This window comes from Amphiprion ocellaris, chromosome 17, assembly GCF_022539595.1.
Source record: "Amphiprion ocellaris isolate individual 3 ecotype Okinawa chromosome 17, ASM2253959v1, whole genome shotgun sequence".
In the NCBI taxonomy this organism is placed as follows: Eukaryota; Metazoa; Chordata; class Actinopteri; family Pomacentridae; genus Amphiprion; species Amphiprion ocellaris.
Window position 1 is genome coordinate 31,894,117 of NC_072782.1, and position 26,467 is coordinate 31,920,583.

General features: G+C 39.8%; 1 protein-coding gene across 1 annotated transcript in view; it reads right to left on the reverse strand.

Moving 5' to 3' along the window:
• Window positions 1-487: 487 nt before the first annotated feature.
• The window catches only part of mbd2 (methyl-CpG binding domain protein 2), a 30,876-nt gene continuing 4,896 nt past the window's right edge, over window positions 488-26,467 (reverse strand). Inside the window, exons 2-7 of the mRNA XM_023263992.3 lie at window positions 25,902-26,058; window positions 19,390-19,530; window positions 18,244-18,334; window positions 17,998-18,175; window positions 11,761-11,888; window positions 488-1,118 (exon numbers count right to left, since the gene is read on the reverse strand). Coding sequence (XP_023119760.1) covers window positions 11,771-11,888; window positions 17,998-18,175; window positions 18,244-18,334; window positions 19,390-19,530; window positions 25,902-26,058 — 685 coding nt within the window. The 3' untranslated portion in view covers window positions 488-1,118; window positions 11,761-11,770. The remainder of the gene's footprint in view (window positions 1,119-11,760; window positions 11,889-17,997; window positions 18,176-18,243; window positions 18,335-19,389; window positions 19,531-25,901; window positions 26,059-26,467) is intronic.

Here is a 26,467-nt window from a genome sequence, read left to right on the forward strand (position 1 = left end):
ACCACAAAAACCACAAAAATGACAAAAAACCCACAAAAAAACACAAAACCACAAAAAACTCAAAGCGACCACAACAAACGCCAACAAAAAATCTCAACAAAAAACCCCAACAAAAAACACAAAACCACCACAGAAAACACAAAATGCACAAAATGACCACAAAAAACATAAATAAAAATATATCCTTGAAGAAAACTAAATCCAGAGCAGATCCATGAAAGAGGAGCAACAGACCAGCCACTTTTATGACTTATTATTATCTACAGTGCAGCATGGTGGTGGCATCATCATGTAATGAGGCAGCAGGGCCTGGGGGACTAGTTAGAACTTAGGGAAGGATCAATGCAGCCAAATACTTAAAAAAAATCTCCAAGTAAATAAAATCCAGAGTAGGGACCTGAAACGAGGATGTTTCACCTTCCAGAACCACAAGTACTGAAAGAAAACGACATTTTTCAATGATTTCATTAAAAAAAGACACAAAAAATGTGAATATAATCATTTATTTACTCCAGTCCAAGAAATGTACACGTATGTTCTCTGAAGGTATAAAATTTGTTTTTAAATAAGCAGTTGTTCTATTTCATATTCATGTAAATTGTCATTATTTCATTAAAACCCCTGAAGACTTTTTGTTTCTGATGACGTCCAACACCACAAACAAGCAAAATCTTTAAAAAGACCAAAGTTAGTAGAGTTAGCGAAGGCCGTCCAGCAGTCTGCAACCTGGCTTTGGGTGTAAGAAGGTGCTGCTCTTCAGAATATAGATTTATATTTTATCAACTTTATATTAAAAAGAAAAGACATCTGGATTGAAAAGCGACACAGAGAGAATGAATCACAGAGAGGATTAAAGGCTGCGGCTGATCTGAGCTGGTAGAAAGTCAATGTATTGCTGCTGGAGCTGTTTGTTGTTGTTTCCTAGTCGTTGCTGGTGTTCCCATCGTTGCCGTGGAGATCCACCTTAGAGTCCAGATGTTGCCAGGTGTCCAGAGTGACGTCGCTGAGGAAGGTTTCCTCCACAGGATCAGTGCCGGCGTGGAGTCAGTCTGTTTTTGGTTCGTTGTCGGGCTTAAGATGGAGATGCTGATAACCCTGAGGCTGGTCGACGGAGGAGTCTGGAGAGAGACGGCACATAAAGAGTTAGTGTCGCTGGTAACGTCCGACTTTACATTTCTGGTCGAAAGCTCCGGAAAAGATGGATTTTTAATTTTTTTTTTGTCAAACTCCCGTTTTAAAGGTCACCATTGAACTGATATGTTTGGGTTTCTGTTTTGGTAAATGAAGCTGGAGGCATCTGGGAGGTTAAGAACAAAAGACACACAAAAAAAACCACAAAATGACCACAAAAAAAACCACAAAATGACTACAGAAAAACACAAAATGACCACAAAAAACACAAAAACAAAACAAAACGACAACAGAAAAATACAAAACGAGCACAAAAAACACAAAAACCCACAGAAAAACACAAACTTACTGACAAAAACACAAAAAAATACAAAACTATGATAAAAAAAACACCAAACGAACACAGAAATAACACAAAATAACCACAAAAAAACACAGACGACAAAAAACACAAAACGAAAACAAGAAAAACACAAAAACACACAAAACAACCACAAAAACCCCCACAAAATGAACACAAAAAACACAAAATGAAAACACACACAGACACAAAAATCCCCAAAACCACTCCTGGATGAGCAGAACTAGATGTGCAGGTCAGACCTGGACTCGTCGCTACACGTGTGCTAATGAGCGCTAACTGAAGGCTAACATGTAATTGTGAGGCTCCTGCAGAGATCAAAGCTCCGCCTCCTTCCTCTATTAGACTCTTTAAGCTCGTCTTAATAAAACCACAGAACTAGAAGTCTCTGCTGCTTCCCCTGCAGAACAATAAACACCCGCCTCCGGACAAAAAAAAAAAAAAAGAGACATCCAATTAATGTGGAGAGGCTCCATGCTAATCATTAGCTTCTCCATTAACCCCCTGACACCGCCCCCCTCCCTCCCTCCCGCTGCATTAATGAGGGGGGCGGGGCTACAGTTACAGGCTTTTTCCTGCTCAGAAAACATTTTAATTATACAGAAAACACCAGCCAGAGGCGTCGGCTCAGCAGGAGTGATATTACAAATTACCGTGTTCTCCAGTTCCTACGCCTCCTCTCCACTCTGATTTACAACAAACGCTGCCACCAGGAGGATAAAAAAACAAGGAACGTTCTCTACACTGAGGTCCACTACAGCTATTCACTGGGACATTTTTAAAGTCAGTATTTAGTAGATTAACGTTTAGCCTGAACATCGTGATGCTACCACCACCATGCTTCACATCATGATGCTGCCACCACCATGCTTCACATCATGATGCTGCCACCACCGTGCTTCACATCATGATGCTGCCACCACCGTGCTTCACATCATGATGCCGCCACCACCATGCTTCACATCATGATGCCGCCACCACCATGCTTCACATCATGATGCCGCCACCACCGTGCTTCACATCATGATGCTGCCACCACCGTGCTTCACATCATGATGCTGCCACCACCGTGCTTCACATCATGATGCTGCCACCACCATGCTTCACATCATGATACTGCCACCACCGTGCTTCAGTCATGATGCTGCCACCACCATGCTTCACATCATGATGCTGCCACCACCGTGCTTCAGTCATGATGCTGCCACCTCCGTGCTTTATGGTGGAGATTCTGTGCTTGTGAGGATGCACAGTTTGAATCCACAGATGATACATTTTTCATCCTTCACTGCACCATTTGGAATCCCTCCTTTTGAAAAACATCCTTGTTATTTTTATTTCTAGTTGATCTATTGTAGATTCTTCATTATGCAGTTTTGAATCCTTTGTTAGCTTATTTTAAATGTTTTAAGTTTCAGCTGTTGTACAAAACTTACCTACACCATGTTCCAAATTATTGTGCAAATTGTATTTAAGTGTCATAAAGATGAAATTTTTTGTTTTTCAATTAAACTCATGGATTGTATTGTGTCTCAGGGCTCTTTGGATCACTGAAATCAATCTCAGACACCTGTGATAATTAGTTGGCCAGGTGAGCCCAATTAAAGGAGAAACTACTGAAGAAGGATGTTCCATGTTATTAAGCAGACCACCATTTTCAAGCAATATGGGAAAGAAAAAGGATCTCTGCTGCTAAAAAGCATGAAATAGTTGAATGCCTTGGACAAGGTATGAAAACCTTAGAAATTTCATGAAAACTTAAGTGTGATCATCGTACTATTAAGAGATTCAGAGCGCACACGGGTTCGTGCAGATAAAGACACAATGAGGAAGGTTTCTGCCAGACAAATACATTGGATTAAGAGAGCAGCTGCTAAAATGCCATTACAAAGCAGCAAACAGGCATCTGAAGTTGCTGGTGCCTCTGGAGTCCCACGAACATCAAGGTGTAGGATCCTCCAGAGGTTGCAGTTATGCATAAACCTTCTATTCAGACACCCCTAACCAATGCTCACAAGCAGAAACGGCTGCAGTGGGCCCAGAAATACATGAAGACTAGTTTTCAAACAGTCTTGTTCACTGATGAGTGCCGTGCAACCCTGGATGGTCCAGATGGATGGAGTAGTGGATGGCTGGTGGATGGCCACCATGTCCCAACAAGGCTGTGACGTCAGCAGGGAGGAGGCGGAGTCATGTTTTGGGCTGGAATCATGGGGAGAGAGCTGGTCGGCCCCTTTAGGGTCCCTGAAGGTGTGAAAATGACCTCTGCAAAGTATGTGGAGTTTCTGACTGACCGCTTTCTTCCATGGTACAAAAAGATGAACCGTGCTTTCTGAAATAAAATCATCTTCATGCACGACATTGCATCATCTCATGCTGCAAGGAATACCTCTGCATCACTGGCTGCTATGGGCATAAAAGGAGAGAAAGTCATGGTGTGGCCTCCATCCTCCCCTGACCTCAACCCTACTGAGAACCTTTGGAGCATCTTCAAGCAAAACATCTAGGAGGGTGGGAGGCAGTTCACATCCAAACAGCAGCTCTGGGAGGCTCTTCTGACATCCTGCAAAGAAATTCAAGCAGAAACTCTCCAAAAACTCACAAGTTCAATGGATACAAGAACTGTGAAGCTGCTATCAAATAAGGGATCCTATGTTTAAATGTAACTTGACCTGTTTAGATGTTGTTGATTGAAATAGCTTTTGATTTCAGTAAATATGACCTCCTAATGCTGCAAATTCAACAAATGACTATTTTCAGTTCTTTACAACCTAGAAAATGTCTTGAAACTCTGTTGTACATAATAATTTGGAACAGTGCATTTTAAGTTTTTTATTTTTGAAAAAAATAGTTTTCATTGGGAGGTTTGTTCAATAACATTTGAATAAAAACTTTAACAGCTGATGACTTGAAAATTATGCTGACTGTCATTTCTATCGACAATTTAGGAAAATTAGAGTAAAATATTATTTACATAATAATTTGGAGGCGGTGTAGTTTTAGCATTTGGATTTTCAGTGTCTTATTGTGCAATTTTGTATCCCTTCTTTCAATCTTGAACTATTTATTGATCCATTTTTTGTCAACTCCTTCTAATTTTGACATTTTTAATCCCTTTCATTGTCCTCATTAAATTGCCATTGTATAAATCGCCAACTTCTTTGCAGTGTAAATCCACTATTTTACCACTCTGGAGGCATTAATTTGCCATTGGGAATCCCAGTTTTGTCTGAGTCCTTTCATTGCCATTGGTAATGTCTCCTTATTTATTCCATTTTGAATCCCTTTATTCAAAAAACATTCATTTTGTAATATTAAATCAGTTGCAGCGTACAAATCTGACGTCTTGACTGCGCTCTATTATGGTTTTTTTATTCAGCCATTTAGAATCTGTCCCACTGGGGATCCCTCAGTCTTCCACTAGCAGAATGCAGGTTTTTCTAAATCTAGACTTCACAATGAAGCTCTTCAGTGATTCATTGTTTCACCGTTTCACTGTGTTTTCCTGTGTCTAACTCTGAATGTTTTCCTCCTGAACCGTTTCAGTATTTTCATGTTTCGGTCTGATAATCCTCGGCTCAGTCTTAATTACTCCCTAATAATTAGAAAATCCTGATAATCTGCTGCTTAATCGAGGCAATTCGGCTGACTGACAGCGCCGGCGCACACACTCAGCACTTATCAGGCTTGTGAATGACTTTGAAGCAGATAATTCTCTGTGTCTCAACATCCACTAATTACCAGCAGCTGAAAAATGCTGCGGGAGTCTGAATCAGCTCCTCTGGAAATTACAAGATACAAAGCTAATAATCACACTCACACACTGAGGAGCTAATGTGTGTCTGTATCAAGGCTTTTCTCAGTCAGCAGCGGGAATCTTTAGTCTCGATCAGATAAAAAACGCCGGTCTGCACATTTAAAGGAACAGAGCAAACATTCAGGAGAACCTTCTTCTCCAGCGTCAGACGTACGAGACCTGACCTCATAAAAAAGGAAATGATGCATGAAAAATTTAGGTAATCAATAGTCAACAAACTGGTCTGTTTGAGAGGAACTGAAATCAAAGTGAGATGAAATATCTGACGTTGCCCATAAAAATGTGTTCAATCCTCCTTGAAGTTTCCCTCTTTGATTGCTTTACAGCGTTAAATTGTGGCGAATTTAATTTGGCTTCTTGACAAGAAAATTTCAAAGTCGCTGAAAATCTCAGTTAAATCCATCATTAAGAAACGGAAGGAGATGGAACACGAATAAATCTGACTAGAGCAGGACGTCCTCGAGAACTGAGAGACCGAGAAGAAAGAGACTAGAGAGGGAGGCCACCAAGACTCCTATGACTCCTCTGAAGGAGTTCCAGCTTCAGCAGCTGAGATGTTAGAGACTGTTCATCCACCAACAAAGCTCCAATTAAATCTGGACTAGAGTTCACCAGAAGACATGTGGAGACTCTGAAGACACCTGGAAGAAGGTTCTTTGGTCTGAGGAGACCAGGATGGAGCTTTATGTCCATCAGAGTAGATGATATGTTTGATGGACACCAAACACTGAACATCATCACAAACACACCATCCCCATTATGAAGCATGGTGGTGGCAGCATCATGAAGTGAAGCATGGTGGTGGCAGCATCATGATGTGAAGCACGGTGGTGGCAGCATCATGATGTGAAGCACGGTGGTGGCAGCATCATGATGTGAAGCACGGTGGTGGCAGCATCATGATATGAAGCATGGTGGTTGCAGCATCATGATATGAAGCATGGTGGTGGCAGCATCATGATGTGAAGCATGGTGGTGGCAGCATCATGATATGAAGCATGGTGGTGGCAGCATCATGATATGAAGCACGGTGGTGGCAGCATCATGATGTGAAGCACGGTGGTGGCAGCATCATGATGTGAAGCATGGTGGTGGCAGCATCATGATGTGAAGCACGGTGGTGGCAGCATCATGATGTGAAGCATGGTGGTGGCAGCATCATGATGTGAAGCATGGTGGTGGCAGCATCATGATGTGAAGCATGGTGGTTGCAGCATCATGATATGAAGCATGGTGGTGGCAGCATCATGATGTGAAGCATGGTGGTGGCAGCATCATGATACGAAGCATGGTGGTGGCAGCATCATGATATGAAGCATGGTGGTGGCAGCATCATGATGTGAAGCTAAAGCTGTTATGGATCGTTATGAATGTCTTCTTTTTTCTTGAACATACAGCAGGTCTCAGCTCATCATGTAGATCGTCTGCATCTGTGAAGTGGAGCTCAGCTGTGGATTATTGGTGACTAAATAAAGAGGGTTTTTGATGCTCATCTCAGTTGGAGAAGGTGGTTCAGAAGGTTCAGCACCATCAGCTGACTTTCTTTGGGAATACTGAAAGAAAATGTTGATTGGTTCAGTTATTGCAACTTTTTGATTCCATTTAGGTGAATGTGAAGCAGATGTAGAGTGGATTCCATTCAGCTGTGATGACTGCAGGGATTCATCTGTAGTTATTCTTCATATTCATGGTTTCACTGTGTTCCTCTTATTTTAAGCTTTAAATTGTCATTTGTTTTCCATCAATCTCCACTGAATAACCCAGAATGTCAAAGAGGAAACAGGTTGAGATTCTTCTTTCAGGACTTTGTAGAATCCACGTTTGTCTTGGTTAAATGTCTGCTTGCTTTATTTGCTGTGTTTGGACAGTTTATTCCATTCTAGCTGGCAGATCCTCAGAGTGAAAGATTTCCATGTGTGGTTGACGGTTGCTGGAAATGGCAGCAGAAATGTGACACGTTGAAAAGTGTTTCTTATTTACATAAAACTGTTTATTTCAGAGAAAAAGGGAAAATATTTATGTGAATTTCAGCAGAACTGAGTACAAAAGAAACTGGACTGAAGAATGTTGAATACAGGAGGTGGTACTCTAGGAGGAGTCATAGGAGTCTTGGTGGCCTCCTTCACTAGTCTCTTCCTAGTAACTCCTTCAGAGGAGTCATAGGAGTCTTGGTTGCCTCCCTCTGTAGCCTGCTCTAGTCAGATTTATTCATGTTCCATCTTCCTTCCATTTCTTTATGATGGATTTCACTGGACTCCAAGAGATCTTCAGGAACTTGGAAATGTTCTTGTATCCAACTCTGACTCATGTTTTCATGCATAACTTTTAGCCTTAATCCAATTTAAACAGGTGCATTATAGAAAAATTCACCTCCTGTACAGCTATAAGCAGAAACATTAGCTATAGAGACCAAAATGGTATTTAGTTCCAGGTTGTAAATGTGTTTATTTCTGGTGTAAAGTTGGACGTTTTAACATGGAGGCCTTTGGAGATTGACTGGCTTTTAGAACCAGCCTCTAGTGGCCGTTTGAGGAACTGCATTTTTGGTACTTAATGGTTGCTCTTTGTTCTGACTGAAGGTAAATCCAGAAATTAGCTGCTTTTTCTAAATGTATGGCCTGAAATGACTTGTCCTCATACCGGTCTCTGAGGTGATGTAAATTAGCATAAAAGCAGCCTCACACATAAACAAACCTTCATGAGTGGATGAATATGCAGAGTGATTCAGTCGATGAATATCAACTGATGCATCATTAAGGGGTCAGTCTCTCCCTCACATGTCGACATTGGCATCGACCTTTAATTTCTAGCAATTTCCTGCATAAAACGTTGGAATGCAGGACCTTTTCTGCACCATATTTAAACACTCTGCAGCCCTGAACATTTCATTCTCTTAATGAAAACTGATGGCTTTTGACAACAAAATGAAGGTCGTCAGACACGTTTTAGCGCCGTTATACTGCCACCTACTGTTTCAGCAACATAAAGAGTCACATAAAAGGACAGTGGATGGAATAAAACCGACTCCCTATAAATAAAGAAGCAGCGAAACCAGTCTGCAAATTCTGTGAAGGTTTAACCGGTTTGTTTCTCCAGTAGACACACAAACAGCCTGTCTGGTGGTCTGCGGTCCAGATATAAAACCCCATTAGTAATCACTCCTCGACTCTCAGCGGCTCTTTTCGCCCAAACGACTTCCATCCAGCCAATCTGCATAAATCTGCATTAATGGAACGATTTTCCCTCCGTAGAAAACAAATGTGCTTTTTAAAAAAAGCAGAAAAAAAGAAGCCTCCTTATCTGCCGGCTTTTAGAGGAAGCGTCAGACTCGATTAACCGCATCTACCACGATGATTTAGAGAATAAATACTGAAAGCGTTAGACGAAACTCTGAGAAGCTAAACATTAGTCCTGATGGTGGCGCTAGAGGGCAACGACAGCAGCATCTCTTTAGTTTGTGGTTAAAATTCAGCCAAGAACAGATTTCCTTGAAGTTTTCTCCCCAAAGGACGAACCGGTTTCATTTATCCACCATTTACCTGCACTGTAAAATCTAAAATATGAAGCATGGGGGTGGCAGCATCATGATGTGAAGCACGGCGGTGGCAGCATCATGATGTGAAGCATGGTGGTGGCAGCATCATGATGTGAAGCACAGTGGTGGCAGCATCATGATGTGAAGCATGGTGGTTACATCTGTATGTAAATTAATCTTTTTTTAATGAGTTGTTACTAGATATAATCTGTAATTTAACAAAACATAGAAAACATGTTTTTATTATTTTAATATTTGCCATTTTTCAATCTGAATGCATATAAATTTTCTTTGAAACATCTGTAAAATAATGATTATTTTAGTGGATTTAAATACATTACAGCTGTGTAACTTTACAGTCACACATTGTAAAAAAAATGAAAGACAGATTTATAGAAATACAGACTTCTGATGTTACAGTTTTGGGATGTTTTTATCCATCCATCCATCCATTATCTATACACCGCTTAATCCTCACTAGGGTCATGGGGGGGCTGGAGTCTATCCCAGCTGACTCAGGTGAAGGCAGGGGACACCCTAGACAGGTCACCAGTCTGTCGCAGGGCTACATACAGAGACAAACAATCACTCTCACATTCACACCTACGGGCAATTTAGAATGATCAATTAACCTCAGCATATTTTTGGACTGTGGGAGGAAGCCGGAGTACCCGGAGAAAACCCACGCATGCACAGGGAGAACATGCAAACTCCATGCAGAAAGATCCCGGGAAAGCCGGGACGCGAACCAGGGACCTTCTAGCTGCAAGGTGAAAGTGCTAACCACTACACCACTGTGCAGCCCCGGGATGTTTTTAATTTATTTAAATTGTTTTACAATTGTGGTTTCACTAGTTTATTATCTGTAATTTAATTGAACAAACAAAGTCTGGAGAATTTTATTAAATTGTCAAACCCTTCCTTTTCTCTTGGTGTGGAGTCGAGCCGAGGTAAACCGACCCAGACTGCAGTCATCTGATAAGACTCTCCTCTTTTATCTGAGCCTCCTTGTGGGAAAAATAAACCCTCAGATCTCAAACTCTGCAGCGAAAACCTTTTCACAGCTGCTGTCCTGTTGCCACGGCGACCCTGACCTGGAAACAGAGAACCTATGGACGGACGTGCGAGATTCTCAAAGTAAACGTTCTTTAGTCTGCTGTTTGTTCACTGCAGAGAGAAACGTAAAGCGAGGATGCATTGCATTAACACGAGACCATCCATCACCCAAAACACTGCCGGGATGAACAACAGGTCGCATTTAAAGCTGCAGCTTCTTCCCTACATGGATTCATCAGTAAGACATGAAGTTTCACATCTTAACTTAAAACCATCACACACCGTCAAAAAAATAGTAAAAAATGTTCAAAAAACTGTGAAAACCTGACAGCAAGGACGTTAAAAACGGTGGGAAACTGTTAAAAATGGCTTCAAAGCATCCAATATCTATCTATATGTAAATTATTTGCTTTTCTCACTGTTTTCTCTTTTCTTTGTTAAATCGTCTGTATGCTAAACTTCTATAATATGTATTTATGTCTTTTTGTTTTATTTTCCACTCCTCTTATGACCTGCCTTAAGTTTTGCGAAAAAATTTGAAACATATTTCGTTTCATCAACCCCTTTTTAGTTGACTTTCATTTTTTTCTCCACCACAGAAAAAAGCAAAAATAGAGAAAACCTCTTGAGTCAGTTGATGTGTCCAAATCAAGACAAACAAGACCAGACATGTAAGATTTGTCGTAAAAACGGGCCTTAATATGAAGGTTTGCTGTCTGAGAAAACTACACCTCATCTTGAATAAGTTAGCGCTAACTGGAAGTCTTTAACCGCCACAGAAGTCTTCGTCATGGTGCCCTTTTAGGAGCTAAACTCCCACAATGCTCTATGCTTGCCAACAAGAACTGTAGTCTGAGTGACGCCTCCTCTGGTCTCTACAGTATTAAACAGTAAGAAGCTCCACCTGGTGGAAGAACCAGTTACTACAACTAGCCTCTGATACATTTCTGGACGTGCATGATCTTCATGTTCTGCCTTATCGGTTGATATATTTTAAGTTTGTTAAATTATTTACCACAGCTGATTGATTAAAAGGTCAATCTTTAGTCAAATTAACCATATTTGTACTGTTTGAAGATGAAATGTTGAAAGACACTGAGGGGACATGTGAAACTTGCATTAATTTGCTTGAAAAGGGCTCATCTGGAATACGTTAGCGCTAGCCAGAGGTCATTAACCACCACAGAAGACTTTGTCATAGTGACCAATCGCTAGCTAAACCCCCACAATGCTCTCTGCATCTGTATACTATTAAACTCAAACAAATTGCAGTCTTTCAACTTTTGACGCAGTAATTGGCTCCACCTGGTGGTACAACAAGGTACTACACCTATCCTCAAATACATTTCTGGTAGTGCATGACCTTCGTCTTCTGCCTTATCGGTTGATATATTTAGAATTTGTTGAAATATGTGTCGCTATTTAACAAGTTCAGGAGTGAAAATGTCCCTAAACAGACATTATGAGTTGTAAATTAACAGAATTTGAGCTGTGAACAGTTGCAAACACATAAATCCAAACGTCTCTCTGAGCAGGAAGCCTGAGTGTGGAGGAGGAGGAGATGAGTGCTGTGATAATGATGCAAGTGAAAGCAACCAAACGGCATCACTCCAGCTTTTCCTGTCATTCATCACACGGAGCCATTTAATGTCCAGACTTTAAACTCCCCCTTCTCTCTCTCTCTGCTCTGACAGATCTTTTATCTCTTCTTCTTCTTGCTCATATTCCATTTTCTGACTGATGTGCACCTCATCTTGCCTGCCTGAAAGCAGGTCGGGTTACCATGACAACTGGCTAATATCGGCTACATCACGCCTGAGATCTCTGGGCGTCTTCAGCCCGTCGTAGTGTTCGTCTCACCCGTCTGTCTTCAGGCCGTCCTCCCTCGCAGCAGCTCTCGGCTGTTTTCGGCGGCCCGCGCCAAACCGTCAGCCGTCAGCGCCTCCTCCAGACTCCTCCTGGCCTGGTACACCTTCATCTCCTGCTCCCTGAACACAAACACAAACACACAACGCTCTCAGGACGTCGCCTTTTAATTCCACAGCCGGCCAGTTCACCATTTACCCAAAACGTTTTTGACTCGACATCGAGAATTTATTACTTTGTATGAGCAGAATAAAACAGTTTTATAGTCGTTGCAGGTTTATTAATCCCCGGCGCCCGAAGCCCTAAATCTTAATGTAAGAAAAATATGGAAGCATCAAATGGATTCCAATTTATTTTTTTTTAGTGAGTTTAAAACAAGTTGTCAAGATTTCTCTAGACATTGCTGCATTCATTTTACTCTCTACCATTATGATGCTGCCACCACCGTGCTTCACATCATGATGCTGCCACCACCGTGCTTCACATCATGATGCTGCCACCACCGTGCTTCACATCATGATGCTGCCACCACCGTGCTTCACATCATGATGCTGCCACCACCATGCTTCACATCATGATGCTGCTACCACCAGCTTCACATCATGATGCTGCCACCACCATGCTTCACATCATGATGCTGCCACCACCAGCTTCACATCATGATGCTGCCACCACCAGCTTCACATCATGATGCTGCCACCACCATGTTTCACATCATGATGCTGCCACCACCAGCTTCACATCATGATGCTGCCACCACCAGCTGCACATCATGATGCTGCCACCACCATGCTTCACATCATGATGCTGCCACCACCATGCTTCATATCATGATGCTGCCACCACCATGCTTCACATCATGATGCTGCCACCACCATGCTTCGCAATGGGGATGGTGTGTTTGTGATGATGTTCAGTGTTTGGTGTCCATCAAACATATCATCTAGTCTGATGGTCATAAAGCTCCATCCTGGTCTCCTCAGACCAAAGAACCTTCTTCCAGGTGTCTTCAGAGTCTCCACATGTCTTCTGGTGAACTCTAGTCCAGATTTAATTGGAGCTTTTTCCAACAGAGTCTTTCTCTCCCTCACGCGTCTCTTTCTTGGCATTTTGTGTTTTTAATTAACTGACATTACGTTGTATGAATCTGGTTTCACTTTGACAAAAAAAGTCTTTTTTGTTTCATTCTTGCACAAAATGCCAAATTAAATTGACTTTGATTCAACGCTGAAAAGCAGTAAAAGTGGAAACATCCAAGAGAGGTGAACATTTTTCACATCAAAAGTAGTATAATAATGACAACTACGCATTTGTGGTATCTGCTGCTGTACATGTGAAAATCTGAAAGGAAGTATAATGAAAATTCAGGGGGAAATGGGTGATATTGGCTCTTTAAAGCAAATGTCTAGACTCTCCAACCAAAGGACAGAATCATCCGTCCATCTGAGACTGAATCTGGATTAACAAAGAGCCGCTGAGAGATAAGACAAGACGTGGTGATGCTGGATGAAGTTGTTAGCTTCTGTTGGAGCTAAAAAAGACTAAAAATGAATGAAAATAGCAGGAAAACGAACAATAGGAGAAACTGAGAAGGCGAAAAGGCAGAAAAAGAGTGATGTGGCGAAGGAGGAGGAGGAGAAAAAAGGTGAAGACGAGGAGGAATGAGAGCGATTTGGGATGACAAGCACATTCAACTGGAGAGAGGGGAAAGGGGAGGGAAGAGGGAGAGAATGGGAAATTAATGGAGGGGAGAGATAAGAAAAGGGAGGAAGGTTTGGGGGGGATGGAGTAGAAGTCAGGAGGAGATATAAGAGGAGGCAGTGAAGGAGGAGGAGGAGGGGAGAGATGAAGATGGAAAAACGAGGAGGGGAGAAGGATGCATGATTGGAAAGACGGGAGGGAAGAGAGGATGGAAAAGGGCTAAAAGGGAAATAGAAAAGGAAAGAGGGCGTGAAGCGTCCAGTGATGTATTCCAGTGATTCTGCTGTAATGGCTTCAGCCAGCTGTTCTCTACTGGACACACACACACACACACACACACACACGCACACACACACGCATGATGAAGCACACACCCACAGAGAGGGTAACGTGTCCACAGCGCCCCCTGCTGGCAGGCCGGAGGAAATGCAGTCAGGTTTTATATGGAGGCTGATCTTTAAATCACAGCCAGGAGGACAGAGGAGGTCAGAGCCAGAAACCAGCACAAAACACAGCAGGATTCATCCAAAAGTAAAGGAAAAAGTTGACACAATCAGGAAGAAATCAGCTAATTTAATTCTGTATCTGCTTTTCTGCAAACACTAGAATATGTGCTGCAATATAGCAAATTTCGCTGGATTTTGGTTGATTTTTATGTGAATGTTCTTAAAGAAAATATTAGAAGTTTTACTGATATGTATGTAATCAGTTTAGATATTTTTATGATATTTTTTGGGAAGATTTTTACTCATTTTTTGAAAAATATTTACAAGAATTTCCTTACCAAATTTGCCGAATTTTTAAAAATAATACTTTTAAGGGAAACTTTTAAGGAATTATTGGAATTTTCTTCCTGAAGGTTTTGCAAATTTTCTGAAATTTGGGGGATTTTTTTGCTGATTTTTTGAATTTTTAGAGACAAGGAAACAATATTTTTTGGTGTCCCTAAATGAGGAAAACAGGAGGGTTAATATGAAATACTTGGTCAGAAAAATGAAAATAATGTAATTTTTGTCCCTAAAAATGAAGAAATCTGGTCGTTTGATGCTGTCTCTTGACTAGAAACATGAATAAAACAACATTTTCCTGATCTTAGTGGAATCTCTTGGTTCCTTTCTTCAGATCAGAATCATCTAGCAGCTGATGGAGGTGAATCTGAGCTGCAGGATGTTTGTGCCGATCATCGTTCTGATCCAGCAGCTGTTTCTGGATGTTGTTCTGAATCTGCTGTACATTTCCCTGCTTTTCCTCCTCCTCCTCCTCCTCCTCCTTTGTGCTCCATTACTCCTCATATCCCATCCTCCTCTACCTACAGCTGATTACGACCACCACTACCCAGCATGCATCAGTCATCTGCCCTCATCTGCTGTCTGAGGATTCGCTCACCTCAGGGTTTAATCAAAGAAGAAGAAATGGAAGTTCTGCAAGACGGGGGAGTCTGTTTGACCTCAAACACAACACCACTCTTCTAGAACATGTCCTCACCCAAAGAAACACTTGAATAGGAATATATTAAAATAAAATAACCACAAAGATCGGCTTCTGAAGGACAAATGTGTGTGTAAGGATCCAATATTTAGAAAACTTGTTGTTCATGAGCTCTTTGTTGGACCAGAAAACATGTTTACCTCCTGTTTACTCTGAAGAGGAGGTTTCTTTCTGGCAAAAGTACTATTATGAGTAGAATAAACCTTTGAAACCAACTATTTGGTTAAATAAAGGTTTTAAAATATAAGTACTTGGACAGAAAGTGGAGTTTTGATTGGAATGAACCTTTAAAACCATAACTAATTTCTTAGATAGGGGAATGTAGTGGAATAAACCTTTTAAACTATAAGTGTTTGGATAGAAAGTAGTATTTTGAGTGGATATACCTTAAAAACCATAGCTAATTTGCCGGAAAACATCTGCTTGGATAGATAAACCCTTAAAAATTTGGATTTTAGTTTGAATACACCTTTAAAACTACCAACACATTTGTTAGAAATTAGTATTCTGGGTGGAATCAACCCTTAAAACATAACTTGTTAGTTAGAAAATAGTATTTTTGTAGTTGTTTTGATTGGAACAAACCTTTAAAATCATAATTAAGTCATTAGAAAAGGACTATTTTGGGTGAAATAAACTTCTAAAAGTGTAAGTACTGGAACAAAAAGTAGTATTTTGGATGGACAGGAAGTAGTATTGTGGTTGGATGTTTCTAAAAGACTGTGAGTTTGCACTTTTTAAAGGATACAGCAGCTGGTTACAGACTACTAGTTACAGATACTGTAAAAGTTATTATTCTTGAAGTGTACCAAACAGCGTGGGTGAACACAGCACAAGATATCTGGAGATTTCAGAACATCCTACTGTATTTGGGGATCATCAGTAGATCTCTAAAGTTTGGACATTCATTAATAAATTTTTCTAAGAACCTTTTCTTTTATCAACTCTTATTTTGGGCCAGATAAGCCAAACAGACTGGGTGAACACAACACGGGATGTCTGGAGATTTTAGAACAATCTACTGTATTTGGGGACCATCAATGGAAACTACTTCAGTTTTAACTCCTCTAATAATGAATTAAAAAGGTGCAGATGAAGGAAAATCTCTTTGGACAGCCTCTCCTGAAAACATATCTTGATCTGAGCACCATTTGTTTTCTTGAGGACATCCAGGCTGAAAAAGCAACTTTCTTCACTTGAGGCCACAAATGACCAATTCTGGATATGTCTAAATGCTAAAATCTAATAATTATAAGCTACCGGTCAAACCAGGCGGACTTCCAGAGCAGCAGGAACATCCTTGAACACGTGGATTTGAGAAAGCATTTTGTTAAACCAACTTTTCATTTCAAATATCAAGAATGTCCTTCGAGGGAAAAAGAGATTTGAACATGTTGGCGGCCGCTACAGAAACTTTCAGAGCACCAATTAAAAGTCTCAAAAATATTCACATCTTGGCGAGCCCAAAGGTTCAGAGGTAACAGTTTGTTCAGGTTTGAGTAGGAAACGTACAGAAACTGGTGAATAAATCGCCTCTGAAAACATTCCTTCATGTACAAAGAAAGATGATGTAAAAAAATAAAACTTTGATACTGAAGAAAACTTAAAAAGATGATTTTTTAAAGCTCATTCTGGAGCCATGAGGACTTTCTGTGTTTTAGTGATTGTAAGTGTGTTTGTTTGCAGTGAAGATATTCTCAGAAAGTGTCACTCTGAATCTAAAAATATGTTTTTGATTAAATTATGACACAGAAGAAGAAGAAGCACTAATTACATCTTACAGGGTTTTAAAGAGCCGTAATTACCTTCTTGAGCTGATTTGTCTCTTTCACCTCATAACATAAAAAATGTCTGGTCTAAATGAGTCCTCAGAGCTTCAGCATTCATTGGAGTTTAACAGGAAACTGGAGCAAACTGGGATTCTACAAACATTATACTTCTATTAGCAGAACAACAACCACGTTCATTCAACATTAAAAAACTATTTCAATCTTTGCTCGACCATCTTTGATTTTCCTGAAATTTTAACAGCATTAAATGTGGATATTAATAAAGATATCTGTAAAATTTTAGGTTCATATATCAAATATTTCGAGAGATAAATTACTTTTAAAATCATTTGTTGACCCACTTTCAGCAGGTTTTTTCTTACATTAAATCTGAGTGTTTGAGCAACATCTGAGGAACTATTAAAGGTAAAAACCTGAACTTTTCTCTCTTATTTCTCATCATGTCATTGATTCAGAATCTGTACATATTTTGAGAAACATTTTGAAACTCCAGATCTCTACTTGGATCAGACTATCTAATAATATTTTAGTTTTTGTGGTAGAACTTGTCAAACCTTGAAAAAGTTCAACTAAAATAACTTTTACTTCCATTTTTGTGACCCAGTATTTCATATTAAAGTGTTCTCCATGTTTAGTTTTGTATTATTGTGACCTGCAGCTACATGTGGTTCAGGAAATATCACCATTTTTTGTAAATTAAAGCCCAAAGATGAAACTCTTCACAGGTTCCATCTCCTCCATAATCAGACATTATTTGATCTACTGTTCAATATTACAGATTCTGAATCAATGACATGATGAGAAATAGAGAAAATTTCAGGTTTTTATCTTCAATAGTTCCTCAGATATTGCTGAAGTAACCAGTAGACTTTGTAGGGTACGTATACTGGTGGTGGAGATTGTCCTGTTTAAAAACATCTAAAAACACACAAAAATCTATGAAACACACTAGTTTTACCTCAGTGGAAGGTTTAAGATTTAATATTTCCCAGAAGAAAGTCTAATAGTTCCTCAGATGTTGTTGTTCAAACAGATTCAGATTAAAATGTGAGGAAAAAAACCTGCTGAAAGTGGATCAACGGGTGATTTTTAAAGTAATTTATCTCATAAAATATTCAATATATGAAGGTAAAGTTTCACAGCTATCTTTTAAAACATCCAGAGTTTCTAATAAAAAGTTTCCAGTAAACCAGAGATGTTGTAGCAGAAGGTTCCTGATGATTTAAGGTGGACTTCCTGTGGTAAAGCTCACCTGATGTGCTCGTCGGTAACGGTAAAGGCCTTGCAGAGCGGCTGGGACGGGTTCAACCAGATCGCCGGGTTTTTCTCAGCAGCTACAGAAGTTTGTCCGGTGATCGGAGTCGAACTCATGTGCAGAGCGCTGGCGATGGCCGACAGCAGGGTGTCGTCGCTGGAGTCCGGACCCACGCCTGGAACCAGAACCGGTGATCACAAGCAGGTCTGTGGTGAGGTTTAAAGGTGATGCTGGAGGACTTACTCTGGAGGCCTTTAGGAAGGTCCATGGAACGGAGAACCTGTTCTGTCACGTCTGAGGACCGGAGACCTTTCAACCTCTTCTCCCAGAACAGCTGCAGACAGACACAGGTTAGTTTCACTTTGGTTCTGATCAGAAAGCTGGAAACCAGAAACTTTGGGAAAAAAAAGAAATGTTAAAAAAAAAATTCTTGTTTGTACTTCAAGAAAGTACTACTTTGGGATATAGCAGCTAGTTACAGATTGTACAGTGCTAATGATTATTCCTGAGCAGGCGGGCGCAGCACAAGATATCTGGAGATTTTAGAACATTTTACAGTGTTTGAAGGCCATCGATGGACCTCCAAAGTCCGTCAGTAACTACTTCAGTTAGAATTAGTGATAAATTGTTCTAGGAACATTGTCTTTTATCAACTTTTTATTGGGCCAGATAAGCCAAACAGAGTTGGTGGACACAGCACAGGATATCTGGAGATTTTAGAACAGTGTACTGTACATGGGGATCATGAATGGACCTCCAAAGTCCGACAGCAACTACTTCAGTTATAACTCCTCTAAAAATGAATTAAAAAGGTGCAGATGAAGGAAAATCCCTTTCATATCTTTCATCAGTAACACTTCTAATATTTTCTTTAAGAACATTCAGAAAAAAATCTACCAAAATCCAGTGAAATTCGCTGGATTTTGGTAGATTTTTTTGTGAATGTTCTTAAGGAAAATATTGGACGTTTTACTGATATATCTGTAATCACTTTAGATATTATAAGGATCATTTGGGAAGATTTTTACTCATTTTTTGAAAATATTTACAAGAATTTTCTTACCAAATTTGGTGGATTTTTTAAAAAATAAAACTTTTCATGGAAACTTTAAAGGAATTACTGGAATTTTCTTCCTAAAGGTTTTGCAAATTTTCAGAAATTTGGGGAATTTCTTGCTGAATTTTTGGATTTTTTTCAGACAATGAAACAATATTTTTTGGTGCCCGTAAATGAAGACAACAGGAGGGTTAACAGTATGAAAGAATAAAAGCTCTTTGCACTGTTTCTCTCCTGATACCTCGGCTCCCTCTAGTGGCCGCTGTCGCCATGACAACCCAGCATCCTCCCAGCTTCACCATGGCGACCCCGGTGCTCCGGGTTGTGTTTACCTGTCTGGGCTGCTCGGTCGCTCTCTGCAGGTCCGTCTTCACCTTGTTGCCGGGGTGACTGGTCACCTTGGTAACAGGCTGTTTGAAGATGGAGGCCGTCTGTCTGATGGGCAGCGCCGTGTTCAGGTCCGGTTTGCCTCCCTGGACCAGAAACAAGAAGATTTGTTGTTGTTGTTGTGTTTCTTTTCCTTCCCTCCCACCCTCCTCCTGCTCCTTCCTGCCCTCCTCACATCCTTCCTTCCTTCCTTCACGTGTCCTTTCCTTGCTTCCTTCCCTGCCTCCTGGTCTGCTTCACCTCCCTACAGGTGAGACACACAGCTTTAAAGGTGCAATGAAGGGGTTAAACTCTGAGCCGAGACAACAACAGGAAGTGAGCCGGCGCTCCAAAGTAATGATGTGTGAAGAGCAGCAGCAGTGGCAGCGAATCGCAAACTGTGTCAACACAACAACACACAACAACACACTGCTGCGTTACTTCTGCCTTACTGAAGCATGAAGATGTTGATCACACTGAACCCTCAACTCTCTAAAAACCCTCCAGACTGTGGACTGGACCAGTAAAATCACAGCAAAATAACCGATAAATAAACACAACTCCACATGATTCCTTTGTTTTAGTGCAAAAAAGTACAATGTTCACATTAAAGAAATTATCTTTTTACAAAACATCATGAACAACCTGAAATTCATGAAGAAAAATGAACTCAATTTCAGCAACATTCAGCCTCATTTCATCATTTCCATATTACAACTTCCAGATCACAGAGTGTCGACAAAGGAACACAACATTTAGTCATCTGGAACTGAACCAGAGAGGATTTACTGGAGGATCAAAACCACAAAAGGCAGACTAAAAAAAAGACAAAATATTACAAAAATGAGACAAAACGACAAAAGAACAATGACTCATGATCAAAACTTCAAAAAAAGACAAAAAATGAGACAAATTTTACAAAAACGAGACACAAAACGGCAAAAACTTGAGACAAACAACAAAAGTCAGACAAAAAAAGACAGAAAACAACAAAAACAAGACAAAATATTACAAAAATGAGACACAAAATGACAAAAATGAGTAACAAAATGACAAAAAATGAGACAAACGACACGAAACAAAACAAAAAATTAGACAAAAAAGTTTCAAAGCAACAAAAAAAATGGACAAATGACAAAAACACACAACAGCGAGAAAGGCAAAACAGAAAATGACAAAAATAAGACAAAAAAAATGAACAATGAAGTCTAGTATTTTACTTTATGATCCAAACAACTTGTCATGGTCTAGAAATGATTTTAAATTTATAGTTTTACTAATTTACAATCTGCAGTTAATGTCTTCTCTGTAATTTTTACACTTTGAGGGCCGGATTGGACCCTCTGGAGGACCACTTTTGGCCCACGGGCCTCATGTTGGACACCCCTGGTCTAAACGGTAAAAATAAAGACTCATGTTTGAAACAAGGCCACAGAAGAACCAAGACTAGTGTGTTTATTTCCAATGTGAAAGTGACGGTGGTTAACTTTGGGTGTTACTGCGAACAAACGTGTGGTTTCAGCAGTTTATTGTCACAGCAGAAGCTGGTTTATAGAGTTAAGGGGTCCATAAAACGGTTTCACCAGGCCTGGAAGTTCGACATTGAATCGTGATGAATTTAATTTGGATTTTACACAAGAATTTATCAAAAATATAAAAGTGAAACAGATTGCTATAAAGAAATGTCAGTCAAAAATAAGTATTGACCTCCTTTTAAAGTGACAAATCCAACACAGGAGGTTCTAGAAGTCAACAGTTAGTGAAATAAAGATCATCTGAGAGCAGGAAGTCCTCAAAAGCCGAGGACCAAGCAAGAAAGAGACTAGAACCTAGTAACTCCTTCAGAGGAGTCATAGGAGTCTTGGTGGCCTCCCTCTCTAGTCTCTTTCTTCTCGGTCTCTCAGTTCTTGAGGACGTCCTGCTCTAGTCAGATTTATTAGTTCAATGAATCACTTTAAAGAGGGTGAATGTTTATTTTATATTTTATACAGGAGCATAAGAATGATGAGGTTAGCTCAGATTATATGATCTCTGACTCTATAATGGTTCAAAAGTATCTGATCCCAGAGATGCTGCATCAGTTGCTGTTCAAGCCCAGATGTTTTTCCTTTTGGACAGACTGTTCCCTCCTTAAATCCCCAACATGTTGTCAAACAGCCACTAAGGGATGCTAGCAGGATCCTCTGGGTTACTTTAGGTCATGAGGGTCATGTGTCTGTAAACAGAAAACTACAATTGAAGGTCAAAGACTTCCTGCTTTTGAACCCTTCACTCCTCGTTTCCTCACTTTCTTCCTGGATTGCTTCTCAGTTTTATTACCAGTGTTTGTTGTATTTTTGGGTTTCGCTTTTGGAGAAAACCAAAGTCCTCATGATGTAAATGATTAACAGTAATATATAGAGCTGATTTCAGGTTAGAGTGAGGTGAGGCGGAGGTTAGAGGGAAACGGATTTCCTCTGAAGTGGTGAAAACACAACTTAAGAAGTTTCTTTTTTCGATGCTCTGCCATGTGGGCGAAGCTGCTCTTATCTTTGGTACAAAGAAACACCAAACTATCAGCACACTCAGTAACGCCCTCTAAGAAACAGCATTGTGATAGTTGTGGGTGGAGCTTATCACTGCAGGAACACTGGTCCGGCTGTTAGCGAAGCTGAAACCCCAACATGGAAGATCGTGGTTTATTATTGGCTGTCAGGAATCTGTTACATTCATATAAAGTTCATCAATAGCTTCTGTCTGACTCTCTCTGATTTACCTGAACTTTGACAGCATAAAATATGGATATTTATAAAGATATCTGTGAAATTTGATCAAATACTATTAGACTTTCTTTTGGGAAATATTAGATCCTTAACCTTCCATTTGAGGTAAAACTAGTGTGCTTCATGTATTTTTGTGTGTTTTTAGATGTTTTTAAACAGGACAATCTCCACCACCAGTATACGTACCCTACAAAGTCTACTGGTTACTTCAACAATATCTGAGGAACTATTAAAGATAAAAACCTGACATTTTCTCTCTTATTTCTCATCATGTCATTGATTCAGAATCTGTAATATTGGACAGTAGATTTAAAAACCTCTGATTATTAGTGAGTTGAAATATGCAGAAAAAATTAAAGCTGTCATGAAAAGTTCCATCTTTGAGGTCAAATTAACAAAAAATATGATAATACAGAAGTCAACTATTTATATTTTCTGATCTATACATACTTACTTAAACATACATACTTTTTAAATTTGTTGGTTTTTAGAACAGTGGCTGAACGCTGAGCTGCACTTTTGCTTTTCCAGTCCAGTGTAGGATGTCACTCTCAATCTTTTCAGACAACAGTTTCAATTGGAGGGATCTATGTGCACCAACATTCACACAAGGCCTGATCAGCTACCAAAAAAACGGAATAAACTCTTACCCTAACCCACACAAAGCAAGTTTGACTTTATTCTCTGCTCAGGACATCATTCTATCATGATGTTTGTGGCTTTTTAATGCTAAATTTAGTCTCAAAAGCTCGGTCACTGCATCTTTAAACCAGTTTGTTGTCACTGCTCTGTAAACTGGAGAAGAGTCTTTGCTCTCTGAGTCAGGTTGGGTCTTATGTAATGTATGTTTGAGGACTTTGTGTTTGTCAGCTGACCCAGGTTGGACGTCCATTCAAATTTAATTAAATGAACTCCAGATCCTGATAATGAGTTCTGCCCATTCACAGTGAGGGTTTCTTAGAGACGCTGCAGCAAGGAAATGCAAAATGTGACGCTGAATGTGCAAAACAAACATACTTTACCGAGACAGTGGTGGAAAAATGACGTAAGTCTGAGTCAAATACCCACAAGGCAAAAGAAACCTGAACGAATTCAAGTTAGGAAGTCCTAAAACTGATCTACATGACTTCAAGTCCCAACACTCACAGAACAAGTCAAGGCTAACAAACTGAAAACACTCAGGAGACGAGTTCACGTCAAAACATCCACCAGACTGAGACACAGCTGAGTCAAACCAACATAAAGAACGACTTCTGAGCAGGAAAACATCCTCAAGGCCGAGACAAATCCAACCGTCCAGGTCAAAATAAGACAGAAGCGAGCTGAAAGTTCGAGTCAAAACACCAGAGAGACGAGTCGAAGCCAAAACTCTGACAGACTGAGACGAGATTTGGACGATCTGAAGGTGAATCACCAACAGAGTGGAGATGATAAAAAGATGGTAAAAACATCTGGAATGATCCCGTCATCGGACACTCCTTAAGGTGTTTTAGGCGTCTGTAGATTCTAGAGTCTTCCACATCTTTAATCAAGGCTTAATTAAAGACAGCTCCCATGTGTTTGGATTTTAAAAATGGAGAATGAGAAGGAAATGGCTCAATAGTTGCTAAAAAAAAAAAAAAAAAAAAACATTTATCGGTCTTTTATTGTGAAATCCCACTAGTCTACCACACACCAGCAGCATCACAACAGAACGATCAATTAACTGAACAACCCAAGAAGAAACACTTTGACTTCATTAACCCTCTGAATCCTGAGCAGTTTCTACATGTTTTTGCTCCTATGTGCATAAAAAGTCAATTTTAGTTAATTTGGGGCAAATCTGAAGTCATTTTTGACAAGTTTAGAGATATTTTAACCACATTTATGTAATTTATACAAGTTTTTCTGTCATTTTGAGGAATCTTGGACAAGTTTTGAGTCATTTAAGACAATTTTTAATAATTTTAGTCATGGTTTATGTCATGGCCCCTCCCTGGTCCCTGCATCAGGCCCCACATCTCACCTCCTCCCTCCTTTTCTTCACTCATCCTCCACTCCTCTCAGTTCTTCCTCTGCTCCTGCTCTTTCTCCACTGTGCTGCTCTCTGCAGCAGCTGTCCTCAGTACTAATCAGTGATGAGCAGAAGTCTGGGTGGCTGCAGCTCAGCACACCTGTTCCCCATCCTGTGCAATAGTCCAGTTAGCTTCTCTTCCTACGCCGCTTAGCTCATCCTTAGCCCTTAGTTAGTTATTCCTTCCCTGCTCAGTTTCCCCGTTATTTAGTACAATTTGTGTTAATAAAGTCTTGTTTAACCTGATCCAGCCGTGTCTGTGCCTCAGCCCGTGACACTTTAGGTAGTTCTGGACACGTTCTAAGGAATTTTTGACATGTCATGACTCATCTTTAGACAAGTTTTGTGTCATTTGTGATGATTTTTGGGTCATTTGGAACATTTTTTTTAATCATTTTGTCCAAGTTTTGAGTCATTCGGAATAATTGTTGACAGGTTTTGAGTCATTTTGGACACAGTTTTCGTAACTGAAGTCATTTTGAGTCATCCGAAACAGGTTTCAAGTCATTTGGAACGGTTTTCGTGATTTCATTCTAGCTGTATTATAGTGACTACAAACATTTCTGGGTTCTCCTTGAGTTCATTTTGGACAATTTTAAAGAAGTTTTAAACACATTTAAGTAATTCTGTGTCATTTTGAGGAATCTTGGGCAAATTTTGAGTCATTTAACACAATTTTTTAATAATTTTGTACAACTTTTATGCCATATTGAGCAATCTTTGTTCAAATTGTGAGTCATTTTAGAGTAATTGTTGGCAGGTTTTGAGACATTTTGGACACGGTTTTAGTAGTTTAAATCATTTTGAGTCATCTTGAACAAGTTTAAAGTCATTTGGAACAATTTTTTCAGTAATTTCAGAGAGATTTTGAATCATTCTGAGTAATCTTGGACACAGTTCAAGCCTTCATGGTTGTTCTATTTTTTTTAAGGGTGGACATCTTTGACTAACTTGGGACAAAGTTTGAGTCTTTCTGGACAAGTTTCATGTCATTATTGGCAAGCTTTAAGTAACTGTGGAGGCATTTTAGATTATTTGGCTGCATTATCAGTCACTTTTGATACATTTTAAGTAATTTGGGACAATCTCCAAGTCATTAGAGTTAAAAATGTTTTTTCCTTTTTTGACAATAATTTATGGCATTTTAACTGCATCATTCTGCACATGACATTTCCGAAGACTAAACTGCAGTGAGAAATTGCTTTTTACTGCTAAATAAACTGTGCTGCTATTTTAAGTTATTTTTCTTAGTTGTATTTTTGATCATTATTTAATTATATTTATTGGTATTGGGTTTTTTTGTGCACTGTACTGGGAGAGCAGCATTTTGTTTTTTATGCATGCAAGCTGCTTGTAGTTTAGAGAGTTAATAACGAAGAAACATTTCTGATGGATTCATTGGTAGAATATCCAATAACTACTAAATCTGAGGTTCCGGCAGTAAAACCTGAGAGAAACCACCTCAAAAGTCACGATAAATTCCTGTGAAACCATCCAGAAAACCAGGAGAAGTCAAACATCTGGTTAAAACAGTGCAGCTCCTGTGAGAGTCGTGTGAAGATGAATGAAGGATCTTTCTTCCTCCTCTGACCTGCTGCCGCCTCATTAAGCTGCTAAGCTGCTAACGCCGGCTAAGCTCCGCCCCCGCAGGTGGAGGTGTTACCTTGAGGCTCAGAGGATCGTGTCTGAACCTCTGCTTGTTCTTCTGCAGCTTCCCCGGCATCATCTTCCCGGTGCGGAAGTCGAAGCATGCCAAGTCCACCGTGTTGCCGAGGTAACGGGACAGCTGGGGTTTACTCCGGAACTTCTTCCCCGACGGACTGAAAGGAAACAGAAGAAACTGTAAATAAACGCTTTCATTTAAAGGAAGAGCTAAACATCTGCAGGGTAATTAAATATGTTGAACCAACCAACCTTTTATCATAAATTATGGATATTTAAAATAGTAATGTTCAATTTCAGATTGATTTATGTTTTTAACCCTCATATTGTCCTGGGGGTCAAAATTGACCCGTTTTAAAGTTTGAAAATGTGGAAAAAAATATTTTCACAGTTAAACTTCTGATGTCCACATTTTCAACAATTTTGGGAAATTTTTGAACATTTTTTGGTGGAAAAAAAAGAAATGTTAAAAATGTTTCTTAAGAATATTCACATAAAAATCGATTTTTATGTGAATATTCTTAAAGAAAATATCCGAAGTTTTACTGATATTCGTTTTTAGTCTCT